This window comes from Rhinopithecus roxellana, chromosome 4, assembly GCF_007565055.1.
Source record: "Rhinopithecus roxellana isolate Shanxi Qingling chromosome 4, ASM756505v1, whole genome shotgun sequence".
NCBI classification, from domain to species: domain Eukaryota; kingdom Metazoa; phylum Chordata; class Mammalia; order Primates; family Cercopithecidae; genus Rhinopithecus; species Rhinopithecus roxellana.
In genome coordinates, this window is record NC_044552.1 from 176,026,166 (window position 1) to 176,041,985 (window position 15,820).

The 15,820-nt window shown below is 40.7% G+C and overlaps 1 protein-coding gene across 16 annotated transcripts in view; it reads left to right on the forward strand.

The window, feature by feature from the left end:
• SYNE1 (spectrin repeat containing nuclear envelope protein 1) overlaps positions 1 to 15,820 on the forward strand; it is a 546,282-nt gene that overhangs the window by 321,609 nt on the left and 208,853 nt on the right. For all 16 annotated transcript variants that reach the window (XM_030928648.1, XM_030928649.1, XM_030928634.1 and 13 more), the window contains 5 exons: positions 28 to 174; positions 5,035 to 5,160; positions 7,357 to 7,533; positions 10,454 to 10,719; positions 12,839 to 14,999. In XM_030928648.1, the coding sequence (XP_030784508.1) occupies positions 28 to 174; positions 5,035 to 5,160; positions 7,357 to 7,533; positions 10,454 to 10,719; positions 12,839 to 14,999 (2,877 nt within the window). The remainder of the gene's footprint in view (positions 1 to 27; positions 175 to 5,034; positions 5,161 to 7,356; positions 7,534 to 10,453; positions 10,720 to 12,838; positions 15,000 to 15,820) is intronic.

Sequence of the window (15,820 nt, forward strand, 5' to 3'; positions counted from 1 at the left end):
AATCTCAGCATGGTTGTATTGTCTCAGGTGTACCAGAGTTTGGAACATGAACTTCAGAAGCATGTCAGCCGACAAGACACCCTGCAGCAGTGCCAGGCCTGGCTTTCTACAGTCCAGCCGGATTTAGAGCCAAGCCCTCAACCACCTCTTAGTAGGGCAGAAGCTGTTAAGCAGGTAGTAAACTCCTGAAAGTTTGTGTTATTCTTGTGAATCATTTAGACAGTCAATGAAAATGTTTGAAGTACCTACGATGTGCCCAACTGTATTGACTCCTGGGAATCTAAAAGTAGGAAGAAGGTCTGTGGTTTGCGTTAGTGGAGTTCATGTGCCAGCCGGAAGATGGACATGATAGTGAGGGGCCAACTTGGTATATTAGGAAGAGAATGGGGCCGGGTGCAGTGACTCATGCCTGCAATCCCAGCACTTTGGGAGGCCGAGACAGGCGAATCACTTGAGGCCAGGAGTTTGAGACCAGCCTGACCAAGATGGTGAAACCCCATTTCTACTAAAAATATAAAAATTAACTGGGCATGGTGGTATGCGCCTGTAATCACAGCTACCCTGGGATTGGGGTAGGAGAGTACCTACCCTCCTGAGGATGCGGAGGCTGAGGCAGGAAAATCGCTTGAACCTGGGAGGCAGAGGTTGCAGTGAGCCATGATCATGCCACTGCACTCCAGCCTGGTGACAGAGTGAGACACTGTCTCAAAAAATTAAAAAATAAAAATAAAAAATAAAATAATAATAAAAATAAACTATTAAAAAGAAAAAAAAAAAGAAAGAGAATGGGGCCGGGCCCAGTGACTCACTCCTGTAATCCTAACACTTTGAGAGGCCAAAGTGGGCAGACCACACAGGTTCAAGAGTGCAAGACCATCCAGGCCAACATGGTGAAACCTCATCTCTACTAAAAACACAAAAATTAGCTGGGTGTGGTGGCAGGCACTTGTAATCCTAGCTATTCAGGAAGCTGAAGTATGAGAATTGCTTGAACCTGGGAGGTGGAGGTGGAGGTTGCAGTGAGCCAAGATCATGCCTCTGCACTCCAGCCTGGGCAACAGAGTGAGAATCTGTCACAAAAAAAAAAAAAAAGGAAGGAAGGAAGGAAGGAAGGAAAGAGGGAGGGAAAGAGGGAAAGAGGGAAAGGGAAAGAGAGAGAGAGAGAAAGAAAGAGAGAAAGAAGAAAGAAAGAAAGAAAGAAAGAAGGAAGGAAGGAAGGAAGGAAGGAAGGAAGGAAGGAAGGAAGGAAGGAAGGAAGGAAAGAAAGAAGGAAAGAAAGAAAATGGGCACTGTAACCAAAGATCAATTCTGATATTTATTCTGTTGGGGGACCGTGGGTAAGTCACTTAATTTCTCAGAGCCTCCGAGATAGTTTCCTGCTATTAAAAGTGACATTTATAAGTATACTTGCTTCTAAAAGTTATAATGAAATGCAAATATCACACTACAAGTAAACATTGCTTATAAACAGAAAAGTAATACTAGCTTCTTGCATAGTTTTGGGGCATAAACAAGGTGCTTCATAAATAATTATTGAATGGATGATGAATGAAATTTTAGTTTTTATCATGTGAAAGGAATTCTATTCCGTATTAATTTGACATCCACATGCTTAAAATGTTGTTGCCGAGACTTAACCAGAATATGTGGGAATTTTTTTTTAAACTTTTGTACTAAGCAGCTTTGGTATGCAGTGTTAACCCTGTGGGAAAATATTTTAGAGGAATTTAGTTATAAAGGTTATTGCTGCCAGATATAAATTAACAATATTTAATAATTTAATTTTCCACCACAAATTGAGAATAACATAATGTATTTGATCATTGAGTCCACATAAAGAATGTGTCTAGTTAATTCATCCCCCAAAGTATACTTTCTAAAGGCTAAAATGATTTACATTGTCATTAAATGGTTCAGAAAAGTGTTCATATAATACTTTATAAGAATAGGATCAGGAAAAATGAAACATGGTTCTCCTTGAATAAAAAAAATGAATTAAAGACTGCCTATATTCTGCTTTTTTTATTAGACTGAGAGTTTTCTTGAATCACAAGCCACCTTGTCTTGTGGCTGTTTCTAATGCACTTTGAATAAATTGAATAAATTCAGATCAACACTTAATTTTTCTCTTTTGTTACCAAAAAAGAAATAAAATAGATGAAGGGAAAAGAAAGTATTAATGCCAGTGATCTTTTGCTAGAGCAGGAAGAGATTTACTACACATACCAGAATAAGCCATGGTCACAGGAGGATACTGATCCTTCTTCCAGATTATGTGACTGTATGGTTCCCTGTTTCTGCCTGTTTCACGTCTCTCTAAATGGTCTTTGAAAGTAGCCAGAGAAGGGAGTTCAAAGTGGTAGAGACACTTGGACCACTGTCACTCTGAGGAGGAAAGGTTTTTTTATTTTGTTTCCTTTTTTATTTTATTTTTGTTGTTGTTTCTTTTGTTTTTTGTTTTGTTTTAGTTTTTCCCTTGGCAAGTGCAGTAAGTCCTCACTTGATGCCATCGACAGGTCTTAGAATCTGAAACTTTAAGCAAAACCATGTACAGCAGGTCCTCAAATAATGTCATTTCCTTCAATATGCAGGTTTATTACAGCGTTGATGAGAACAAAAGTTGTTTCATCATACAACTTCTTGCTTAAAGAAGTCACAGTTTCCAAGAATCTGCCGACAACATTAAATGAGAACTTACTGTGTTCATGTAAAACTGACCAGGCCCTTAGTGGCTGGCAAGCTTGGATGTGTGACTGGAGAATCCACTTACAATGGGCATGGTACCAAGATGCAGTGTGTGTCCCCAGCACCACCCATCTAGTAAACCCTCAATACATATGTGAAGATAATACACTCCCTACTACCACAAGAAAATGACACATGGATTTGATTCCATTCAGAGTGCTATGTGTTTTTATAAGGCATAAAATGTGAACTTTAGGGAATGGGAAAAAGTACTATAAGATTTTTCTGTAAAGTTGATTTTAGCAAACATTTTTGCAGCTGTGTGGTCACTGACACTCTATGTGCTACTTCCAATGCTTTCAGAATCAGACCAACTATATAAATCTCAAAATATAGCATCAGTCCTTTCTATTAAACATGTTCATAAAATAGACATTCTGACAACTTATTCTCTTCTCATATCCAAAAGTTGCTTGAGACAAATAACTTTCTCTGGGTCATAGGTGCATGATATGGTACTTGTGTGCAGTGGGTGATGACTCACAATACCATAGTTAGCTTGTACATTCAATTGAAAAGGTGCTACTTCTGACTTAATGGGAAATTAATCTGTATTTATTATATCCACAGGAGCATAGCATGTCTAGGTAATCCACACAGTGCAGAGGAAAAATACTGAGATCAGAGTCACAAAATCAGGTGCCATGATTGACTCTATGATTTGGGAAAATCCTGGAGGTCGACTTTATTGCTACAACTTGCCATCAATACCGCCTTCCTTTTTATGTAGTAATCAAGAACCCCTTCTCACTACCTCAGCCACCGCCCCCAGTCAGGCCATCTTCACGGTTCATCTGATCCCTGCAGTAGCCTAACACCTGGGCACCGTTGCTGCCTACCGCCCCTGTGGTGGCCAGTTCTCCACGCAATGTTAGGAGGGAGTCTTTGAAAGCCTGTCTCAGATCATGATGCCCCGAGTATTTTCCCGTCACACTTAAATTCCAACTTTCTTACCCTGGCTTATGAATAGGCTGGTTAATTTGTTTTCCCAAATGGAACCTTCTTGATAAGACAGAGTCTGCTTTACATAATCCAATGGGACCAAAGCAGTGGTTCACAACTGGAGTGGAGGAGATGGCGACTTTGCTCCCACAGGGGACATTTGGCACTGTCTGAACACGTTGTTGGTTGTCACAGCTGGGATGGTGGGGTCGCTGCTGGCATTAAGTGGGTAGACGCGAAGGATGCTGCTGACAGTCTGCAAGGTATAAGTCAGCCCACACAACAAAGAATTATTTGGAGTCAACTGTCAATAGTTCTGAGTTGAGAAACTCTAGACTAAAGATAAAACCCAACAAACAGGGATGGATGGTCAGCTCTTCTTATGAGGGGCTCCATGACTTGCCCCCACCCCACCCTCCAACTTCTGCTCCCACCTGGTTCACTCTGCTCCAGCCTCAGGGCTTTGCATTTGCTCTCTCTCTGCCCACCATGTCCACCTGCCTGGAATGTTCTTACCTTATGCCATGCCATGCATTCAGGTCTTTTCCTCAGAGGGGCCGTTGAGATACACTGTCCCTGAAGTGGCATTGCTTCTTCCTCATACCCTATCTGCTTAGCACCTTAATTTTTCCACATGATATGTAACAGTACTAAACATTCCAGTGCATGTTTGTTTATATATTATTTATCTCCTTCCTAAGAATGTAAACTCCATGGGAGCAAGGGTTTTGCTTTATGGGCTGCTCTATGCCCAATATCTAAAATGGAGCCTGAGTAGAATCTGAGCATCTGCAAAGAAACACATTTCTTTGTTTCTGTAAATAGGTTAAAGATCCACCTAGAGAAGCCTCTCTTGGGCTTGTGGAAAGAGAATATCACAAGGTAAATCTCCTGCAAAGTAAACAAGCCCAGACATCTGTGTTTTAACCTCACTCCAATGAAACCTACCAACTGGCAGACCTTTGCCTTCTGTCTCTAAGATATGCAAAAACATGTTAAGAAGGAGACCAGAGCAGGCTACAAATTCTTTCTCTGAAATGGAAAATAAGCTGGCATGTGAGCAAGTAATCTGGAAAGATTATAGAAGTTTCTTGCGTTTTCCCCTTTCCCATACCATACAGAATACTTTACATATAAGGAGAAACAAATAGTCGACAAATAAATCCTCATCAGTGATTTGAATTTTTTCCTGGGAGTCACTAGTATATGGCACTTGAACACAGTGGTGAAAACACTGAGCATAGCAAGATTATTTTTGAAGTGTTAACAGAATATTACAAATGATATAAGTATTTGCTATCTAAATAGCTGATGCATCTCTTTCACTCTGACGCTTGCCTTTTCCAGGTCAAACACTTCAGAGCTTTGCAAGAGCAGGCAAGGACCTACCTAGATCTCCTTTGCTCCATGTGTGACCTGTCAAATGCTTCGGTGAAAACCACAGCAAAAGACATTCAACAAACAGAGCAAATGGTAAGAAAATGAAAAATCACATTGAATTTGTTTTATTATATTCTCTTGCTTGAATATTTCATGTGATATTGAAAGAAAATAGCTCTTGGGTTGTTCTTGCTGTATATAATGGTTCTACAGTCATTATAATAAATAGATACTTGAATTTCAGCTAAGTCCTAGAAAATTAAGCACATCCTGACATTGATGACATCAGATTGAGACTGAATCACTTAGTCCCATTAGAACCTTTCTTTTTTTCTCCTCCTTAATGACCATTCTCTCTCTTTTCCTATTTTGCCACACCTTTTTTTGTTGTTTTCTCCTTTTCCATCTTTTTCTTTAGGCAATACTTAATATGAAAGGGGCTCTTGACCCTTTCTTTATTTTATCAAGGATGCCAAAGAGCATGCCATCTGTCACAATCCTTCTAGTTCATTGGTAAAGTGTGGTGTTCAGAAGGGTTTTGAAACTATCTGGGCTGTGATGAGTAGCAGTACTGGTCCACACAGATAGATGGCAGCACTGGAGCCGTGTATTCCTTGCTGTTGCCACTGCAGCCTTAAACTCTTCCATGAAACACATTTGGGTTTGTTTGTTTGTTTTGAGACACTCTGCCAACCAGTCCGGAATGCAGTGGCGCTATCATCACTGACTGGAGCCTCAACCTCCTGGGCTCAGGTGATCCTCCCATCTCCACCTCCCAAGTAGCTGGGACTATAGTCATGCACCACCACACCCAGCTAATTTTTATACTTTTTGTAGAGACACAGCTTCGCTATGTTGCCCAGGCTGGTCTCAAACTCCTGGGCTCAAGCAATCGTCCCTCCTTGGCCTACCAAAGTGCTGGGATTACAGGCGTGAGCCACCACATTTGAGTTTAAAAGAAAAATAAGACTTAGTTTTGGTATTTAATTTATTAAATATTCACAGAATAGTAAAATGATTCACAGGAAAAAAAAGTCAAAATAATAAGGTTTTTTCTCTAATATTATCAAAACACATCTGTTTTTAAATCCTTACGAAAGATGATGTAACTATTTTATTTTATTTTATTTTATTTTATTTATTTTATTTTATTTTATTTTAGAGAAAGAGTCTCACTCTGTTTCCCAGGTTGGAGTGCAGTGGTGCAATTTCGGCTCACTGCAACCTCCACCTCCTGGGTTCAAGCAATTCTCAAGCCTCAGCCTCCCGAGTAGCTGGGACTACAGGCACTCACCACCACGCCTGGCTACTTTTGGTATTTCAGTAGAGAAAGGGTTTCACTGTGTTGCCCAGGTGAGTCTCGAATTCCTGAGCTCAGGCAATCCACCTGCCTTGGCCTCCCAAAGTGCTAGGATTACAGACATGAACCACCATGCCCAGGCAATAAAACCCATTTATTTTTTACAGAAATGATTTATTGAAACAAATTACACAGCTTCAAAAATCAGTGAAGCAGATCTAAAGACATATCCAAAACATTAATAATTCAGCATGTTGTAAGAAGGATGAACAAATGTACAATAGAGGACAACAGAAGTATTTTCTGGTTAACCTTAACACCAAATTCATGAGTCAGTCAGATGAATCTACTGAAATGCCCAATGAGAAAAACCATTAGAGCAGCCTTAGACCTAATAAATTGATAAAACTTATTAGAGTTTCACCAGGCATGGTGACTCATGCCTGTAATCCCAGCAGTTTGGGAGTCCAAGACGGGCGTATTGCCTGAGGTCGGGAGTTCAAGACGAGCCTGACCAACGCAGAGAAACCCTGTCTCTACTAAAAATACAAAATTAGCTGGGTGTGATAGTGCATGCCTGTAATCCCAGCTACTCGGGAGGCTGAAGCAGGAAAATCACTTGAACCCGGGAGGCAGAAGTAGCGGTGAGCTGAGAATGTGCCATTGCACTCCTGCCTGGGCAACAAGAGCGAAACTCCATCTCAAAAAAAAAACCAACTTACTAGAATTTCACAACACTGATTAAAACCAAGTAGCATAACTCATAGACATTTAAAGCCTTTAGAAACCCTCAATAAAAAAGGAAATCTGCTTTTCCTGAAGTAAATAAAGAAGTACTTTTTAAATTTATGTATTTGCCTGTGTGTGTTTGTGTGTGTATATGTGTGTCAAATGAGTGCACAGGCCAGCTGGAGAGTTCCATCTCTGATTCATTAACCATAAATGTTTCCATGTATGGTTGCTAACTTTTATCCCTGCGTTTTCTCAAGATTGAACAAAGGCTCGTCCAGGCCCAGAACTTAACTCAGGGATGGGAAGAAATCAAGCACCTGAAGGCGGAGCTCTGGATTTACCTGCAAGATGCTGATCAGCAACTGCAGAACATGAGGAGGAGGCACTCTGAGCTGGAGCTGAGTATTGCGCAGAACATGGTTTCACAAGTTAAGGTGGGTATTAATTTGTCCCCAGCGGAGATAAAAGAGGCCAACAGAATAGAAAACTTGAAATGTATTCAGTGTATTCACTTCAATATGCCTGAGTGTTTGTCAATCCTTAGACATTAATACAACTCTTTAAGGCAGGGGTCCCCAACCCCCAGATTATGGACCAGTACCAGTCCATGTCCTGCTAGGAACCTGGCCGCACAGTGGGAGGTGAGCAAGCATTACTGCCTTAGCTCCACCTCCTGTCAGATCAGAGGCCACATCAGAGTCTCATAGTGCAAACCCTACTGTGAATTGCACATGCAAGGGATCTAGGTTGCATGCTCCATATGATAATCTAACTAACATCTGATGATTCGAGGTGGAACAGCTTCATCCTGAAACCATCCCCCTCCAGCCCTGTTCATGGAAAAATCGTCTTCCACAAAACCCATGCCAGGTGCCAAAAAGTTTGGGGACCACTGCTTTAAGGAATAGCAAATCTGAACAAATTTCATTTGGTGCCAGGGAAAACAGATTATAAAGTAAACATTCAAATATATTACTGAAGCTTCAGATGGCCACTTGCACCAGAAGACATTCATTCTCTACATTGTTCCTGTAAAAAGCAGATGTGATTTAGTCTACAGAGTAGACTGCTTAGTCAGAAGACTCTGACTAAACAAACAAGGAACATTATTACTTTTTAGATTTTCTTTTTTTTTTTTTTTTTTTTTTTTTGAGGCAGAGTCTCGCTCTGTCACCCGGACTGGAGTGCAGTGGCCAGATCTCAGCTCACTGCAAGCTCCGCCTCCCGGGTTTACGCCATTCTCCTGCCTCAGCCTCCCGAGTAGCTGGGACTACAGGCGCCCGCCACCTCGCCCAGCTAGTTTTTGTATTTTTAGTAGAGACGGGGTTTCACCGTGTTAGCCAGGATGGTCTCGATCTCCTGACCTCGTGATTCGCCCGTCTCAGCCTCCCAAAGTGCTGGGATTACAGGCTTGAGCCACCGTGCCCGGCCAACTTTTTAGATTTTCATCACCATATTATGCTAAAGCTGCAGGACTGTAAGCTTATCAATTCATTAATTATATATTTGAGCTATATGTAATTCATTTAAAGTATAATATAAATTATATTTGAGCTATATGTAATTCATTTAAAGTATAATGTAAATGCAGTTTGTATTACATATTTATATATAATTTAAACAATTTACAATACATAGAAAATTGTGGCCAGGTGTGGTGGCTCATGCCTATAATCCCAGCACTTTTGGAAGCTGAGGTGGGCAGATCACTTGAGGCCAGGAGTTTGAGACCAGGCTGGCCAGCATGGTGAGACCCCATCTCTACTAAAAATACAAAACTTAGCCTTGCATGGCACATGCCTATAATCCCAGCTACTTGAGAGGCTGAGGCACGAGAATCATTTGAACTTGGGAGGTGGAGGTTGCAGTGAGCCAGCCTGGGCCACAGAGTGAGACTCTGTCTCAAAAAAAAAAAAAAAAAAAAAGAAAAGAGAGAGAGAGAGAAAGAAAGAAAAAAGAAAATTAAAAATGTATTAACTTGATTGGAAGTTGTGTAAGATTTTTAACAAACTTTAAGATTTTTTTTTCTCCGTGATTATGAGTCAATAATAACATATTGTCTGCTGAAGTGCTGTTTGCAAGTACAGAAAAAAAAGAGAATAGGGATAGGGATAATAACATTTATTTTTTTTCTCAAAAGCACTAACTTTTAAAAAAAAATTTGTGAACCATCCTAGAAATTTAATTTTTTAAATGTATTTTATAAGAAAAGTTTTATTATAAAAGGCTTAGTAAATACAGAAATGTCTTAAGCAAATTTAAATCACTAATGCTACTACCATTCAGAGATAATAAACAATGCTAATATTTTGCTGTATTTGTTTTAGATATACACATACTTAAAACATTCAAGATGGTACTGTTGTTTTATTAACATTTTAACTGTGATTGAACCTAGACAGAATTTCATATATAAGTCCGGGGATTTGAGAGATTTTTTTTGGGTAGTGGAAGTAAATGGAAATGGGAGTGAGCAGTGGGAGAGTATGGAAGTCCATGAACCAACCCCTCGGAGGAATCACTATCCAAAGAAATGATCCTCTGGCCACATGTTGGGCTGGAAGAGATGGTACGTTAGAGATTTCTTTTTGATGTGTATGCAGGGAGTAGATGAATCTAAACCATTGCCTTTCCAGTTGGCAAATGTACTCCAGCCTTCCCCAACTTTGTACATAGCACCACTGCCCACCTGGTGACCCAAGCTACTTTGCCTTGTCTCTTACATTTGGAAGGTTTCTGTCAGAGGCGTTCAAACCAGAGCGACTCCATCTTGAAGAGGGGCTGAGTAAAATGAGGCTGAGACCTGCTGGGCTGCATTCCCAGAACGCTAGGCATTGTTAGTCACAGGATATTTAGTTAAGGGAACAGGTTCATAATGTTTACTGAACAGATTCAGAACTTGACAGACCCAGGATTTAGCAGACCTAGGAAATGTCCTAATGTCCTGATATCTTGAGAATAAAAGCACTCTTAGTTTAAGAATAAATTTTGAAAAACATGAACGCTTTAAAAATTCTTAGAAAACGAAGGTCGCACTTCAAGGTAAGATAATGACTTTTTTCAATAATGACCGTAATGTTTCATATGTATTAGTTTTTCTTTATGCCTCTGGAAATAGTACCATAAAAGAATATACCACAGCTACCCTGAATCTTGCACACATGGGAATTAACGTTCATAAAGAGATATGGTGATTTTTAGACTTTCTCTTTGTTTCCCATGACTTATACATTCTTCAGTTTTTTCGTATTAAGGAACTTAGAGTGTTCAAAGGTCTTATGTCTGTGTTGCTCTCTATATTTATTTGGGGATTTCTTAACACATTACATATTTTTTGTTGCTGTTATCCTTCAGGATTTTGTTAAGAAACTACAGAGCAAACAGGCATCCGTGAACACCATAATAGAAAAGGTGAATAAGTTAACAAAGAAGGAGGAGTCGCCTGAACACAAGGAAATAAATCATTTAAATGATCAGTGGCTCGATTTGTGCCGTCAGTCTAATAACCTGTGCTTGCAAAGGGAAGAGGATCTTCAGAGAACAAGAGATTACCATGACTGTATGAATGTCGTTGAAGTGTTCCTAGAAAAATTTACTACAGAATGGGATAATTTGGCCAGGTAACAAAAATTCTCCCATGGGTCACCAAAATGCTAAGCCAGACATTTCCTAATATCTATAAAAATGTAAAATGTGCCTAGGTGCAGTGGCTTATGCCTGTAATCCCAGCACTTTAGGAGGCCAAGGCGGGTGGATTAGTTGAAGTCAGGAGTTCTAGACCAGCCTGGACAACATGGTGAAACCTCATCTTTACTAAAAATACAAAAAGTAGCTGGGTGTGGTGGTGCATGCCTGTAATCCCAGCCACTTGGGAGACTGAGACAGGAGAATCACTTGAACCTGGGAGGAGGAGGCTGCAGTGAGCCAAGATTGCACCACCGTACTCCAGCCTGGGTGACAGAGCAAGACCCTGTCTCAAAAAAATAAAATAAAATGTCTTAGGTATATCATCTATTGCTTATTATTATTAATATTGGTACGTAAAACATCATTATAAACCTAATGTTTTCACCTGGATATAGAGTCATGGTTTTCCTAGCTCGATATTAATTTAACCAGTGGGTAAAAGAGAAATGTTGGAAAATGGCACCATTTTCTCTGTGACCTCAAAGAATATTCTAAAAATATTTCTAATTTTGTTTAATTACAAGTTATGGGATATCATCTATGAAATCATTAAATGAATCCTTTTTGAACCTATATGCTCCCTGGGTTTCTTATCACATCTATAAGGTAATGAATGCATTCTGTGTAATTCAGTCAGGTTTTTTTCTTATACGAGTCTAGAAATTAGTGAGCAATCCAAATTCAGTTAATGTGTGTCTTCTGTGATTTTGTAGTGATTGAACCCCTCTTAGCTTTCTTCTTTGAAAAATAAGAATACACACACACATACTGGATCATTGTGTAAACCATTCCATACTTTTGATCACTATAATTGCTAAAATCTACACTTTTTCTGCACCGATTTACTAGTTTACAGCAATGAAAACTGCAAACATTGTTCTAGATATCATGAACTCATGGTGGGGTTTTGGGGGTTTTGTTGGTATACCATTTTCTGGTCTGTTTGCTTTTCTTTGATACTTCACAATTTACTGGTCTTTGGGATTAGTCCAGTCAATATTAACAACTCATATTTCTGACTTACAGCAGGCCCCACACACACCTGAGACTTACTGTGTCCCAAACAGAACTTCTCATACTGCCTCCCAACTCTGCTTTTCATACTTCAGAACTGATCATTTAGTAAAAAAGACTGTAAGATTCTATTTTTATGTGTGCTTCATAGCAAAGGGATGACAATTCTTTACATTTCACACTTATTACTAAAGATTTCTAATGATAAGCAAAAAATATCCAAGTACACAAGTAGCCATTAGAGCTGTTGGTTATACCTTACAGATCATACTACCTAGCACTCTATTGTTTGTTGAACCCTCTTCACAAAAGAAAGCACACAAATCATGCATCACTTATTAATTTCTTTCAGTATCATTTTCTAGAGTACACTAGATCAGTGCTTCTCACTGTTTAACATTACACAAACCATCCAAGGATCTTGTTACCATATAGGTTCTGCTCAGTTGGTAAGAGCCAGAGGAAGATAAAAGCATATTCTGATTTGATTGGAAGGCATTATCAGCCAGAAAGAAGTAGGCAACTTGATTTGATTCAACTTCTAATATTGACTTCTGATAAGACTTGTATTCCATAATTATAGCACTTCTGTCAATAAACCATGAATTGAACTACTCCCATTTATTCTAAGCTCAGAAGATCCACTCAAAGAAAATGGTGAAGTGTCAGCCGGAAGTAGTGGCTCATGCCTGTAATCCCAGCACTTTGGGAGGCCAAGGCAGGTGGAGGTCAGGAGTTAGAGACCAGTCTGACCAACATGGTGAAACCCTGTCTCTACGAAAAATATAAAATTAGCCAACCGTGGTGGCGCATGCCTGTAATCTCAGCTACTTGGGAGGCTGAGGCAGGAGAATAGCTTGAACCTGGGAGGCAGAGGTTGCAGTGAGCCGAGATCACAGCATTGCACTCTAGTCTGGGAAACAAGAGCAAAACTCGGTCTCCAAAAAGAAAATGGTGAAGTGTAATTTAGCATAGTATGAACAAACATCGATATTGACTACAGCTAATTTGCTCTTACACCTTTCCATGTATTTTCAGATCTGATGCGGAGAGTACAGCTGTCCACCTGGAAGCTTTGAAAAAGTTAGCATTGGCATTGCAGGAGAGAAAGTATGCTATTGAAGATCTAAAAGATCAAAAGCAGAAAATGATAGAGCATCTGAGTTTAGATGACAAGGAGCTAGTCAAAGAACAGACGAGTCATTTAGAGCAACGTTGGTTTCAGCTTGAGGACCTCATTAAAAGGAAAATCCAAGTGTCAGTCACCAACTTGGAGGAGTTAAATGTGGTGCAGTCCAGATTTCAGGAGCTAATGGATTGGGCAGAAGAGCAACAACCCAACATCGCCGAGGCCCTTAAGCAGAGCCCTCCTCCAGATATGGCTCAGAACCTTCTCATGGATCACCTGGCCATCTGCAGTGAACTGGAGGCCAAGCAGATGCTCCTGAAATCGCTCATAAAGGACGCAGACAGGGTCATGGCGGATCTTGGTCTCAATGAGCGACAGGTCATTCAGAAGGCTCTCTCTGATGCACAAAGCCATGTGAATTGTCTCAGTGACTTAGTGGGCCAGCGAAGAAAGTACTTAAACAAAGCCTTGTCTGAGAAAACCCAATTTCTCATGGCAGTGTTCCAGGCCACCAGCCAAATTCAGCAACACGAGCGAAAGATAATGTTCCGTGAACACATCTGTCTGTTACCAGATGATGTGAGCAAACAAGTCAAAACATGTAAGAGTGCACAAGCCAGCCTCAAGACTTACCAAAATGAAGTCACTGGACTTTGGGCCCAGGGTCGTGAACTAATGAAAGGAGTCACAGAGCAGGAAAAGAGTGAAGTGCTGGGGAAGCTTCAGGAATTGCAGAGTGTCTATGACAGTGTTTTACAAAAGTGCAGTCACCGGTTACAAGAACTAGAGAAGAATTTGGTTTCTAGGAAGCATTTTAAGGAAGATTTTGATAAAGCTTGCCACTGGCTAAAACAAGCAGATATTGTTACATTTCCTGAAATCAACCTAATGAATGAGAGTACTGAGCTTCATACACAACTGGCCAAATACCAACACATTCTTGAACAATCTCCAGAATATGAAAATCTTCTACTTATGCTGCAGAGAACTGGGCAGACCATATTACCATCGCTGAATGAAGTTGATCATTCCTACCTCAGTGAAAAGCTAAACACTTTGCCCCAACAATTTAACGTAATTGTTGCCTTGGCTAAAGACAAGTTCTATAAAGTCCAGGAAGCAATTCTCGCTCGGAAGGAATATGCTTCCTTGATTGAGTTGACAACCCAGTCTCTGAGTGAACTTGAAGCCCAATTCTTGAGGATGAGCAAAGTTCCCACCGACCTGGCCGTTGAGGAGGCTGTGACTCTGCAAGATGGTTGCAGAGCCATTCTAGATGAGGTGGTGGGCCTTGGGGAGGCGGTAGATGAACTGAACCAAAAAAAAGAAGGTTTTCGCAGCACAGGTCAGCCTTGGCAGCCAGACAAGATGCTGTACCTTGTCACCTTATATCACAGGCTGAAGCGACAAACAGAACAGAGGGTTAGCTTATTAGAAGACACCACCAGTGCTTACCAAGAACACGAGAAGATGTGCCAACAGCTAGAGAGACAACTGAAGTCTGTAAAACAAGAGCAGTCCAAAGTGAATGAGGAAACGCTGCCTGCAGAGGAGAAGCTCAAAATGTATCACTCCCTGGGAGGAAGCCTCCAGGACTCGGGGATTCTACTGAAACGAGTAACCATACATCTCGAAGATCTTGCCCCACACCTTGACCCCTTGGCTTATGAGAAAGCCAGGCATCAGATCCAGTCCTGGCAAGAGGAGTTAAAACTGTTGACTTCTGCCATTGGTGAGATGGTGACAGAATGTGAGAGCCGAATGGTGCAGAGTATAGACTTCCAGACTGAGATGAGTCGCTCCCTGGACTGGCTGAGGAGAGTGAAGGCAGAACTCAGTGGACCGGTGTACCTAGACCTCAACCTGCAGGACATCCAAGAGGAAATCAGAAAGATCCAAATTCATCAGGAAGAGGTCCAGTCCAGCTTGAGAATCATGAATGCGCTGAGTCACAAGGAAAAGGAGAAGTTCACAAAGGCCAAGGAGCTGATTTCTGCGGATTTAGAACACAGCCTCGCTGAGCTCTCAGAGCTGGATGGAGACATTCAGGGAGCCTTACGCACCAGACAGGTAGGTATAATAGGACTTCACTTCTCTTTTTTCTATTGTGCTTATTTGTAAACAGGTACAAGAAATTCATTTGCTTGGTTATAATTGCTTCTTTAAATATTTCTTTCTAAACACTACACAGAAGCATCTTCAGCAGTGACTTAAATGGTTATTTTAATTTTTTTTTTTAATTGAGATGAAGTCTTGCTCTGTCGCCCAGGCTGGAGTGCAATGGTGTGATCTCAGCTCATCTCAGTGATTCTTGTGCTTCAGCCTCCCGAGTAGCTGGGATTACAGGCGACTGCCACCATGTCCAGCTAATTTTTGTATTTTCAGTAGAGATGGGGTTTCATAATGTTGGCCAGGCTGGTCTCAAACTCCTGATATCAAGTGATGTGCCTGCCTTGGCCTCCCAAAGTGCTGGGATTATAGGTGGGAGCCACCGTGCTGGGCCAGGTGATTTTAATTGTTTATGTGCATGCTATTCATTTTGTGCGGTTTCCATCTTGACTTCACTTTGCTTATAATAGTGATGCCTCAGTGATCTCTCACCTTTAAAGAGATGATAAATGGTATTAGTAACATAATTCATATTATATATTAGTACATTGATAGTACAACTAATTAACAATGAATAATTACTGATGCCCTTTGTAGACAATGTGAAGGCTGGTATTTCTAAAGTCAGTGCTAGATGAAGAGTCAAAATGGAGAGAGGCAGACAGACAATGCAGCCCTGACCTTGCTAATAAGCCACTTTTTTGTGGGGTATCCCATTAGTTGCCCCGTCTCTTCACCCCTTCTGTGGGGATGAGTGCTGTCCGTCTTTTGCTTCCCTATAG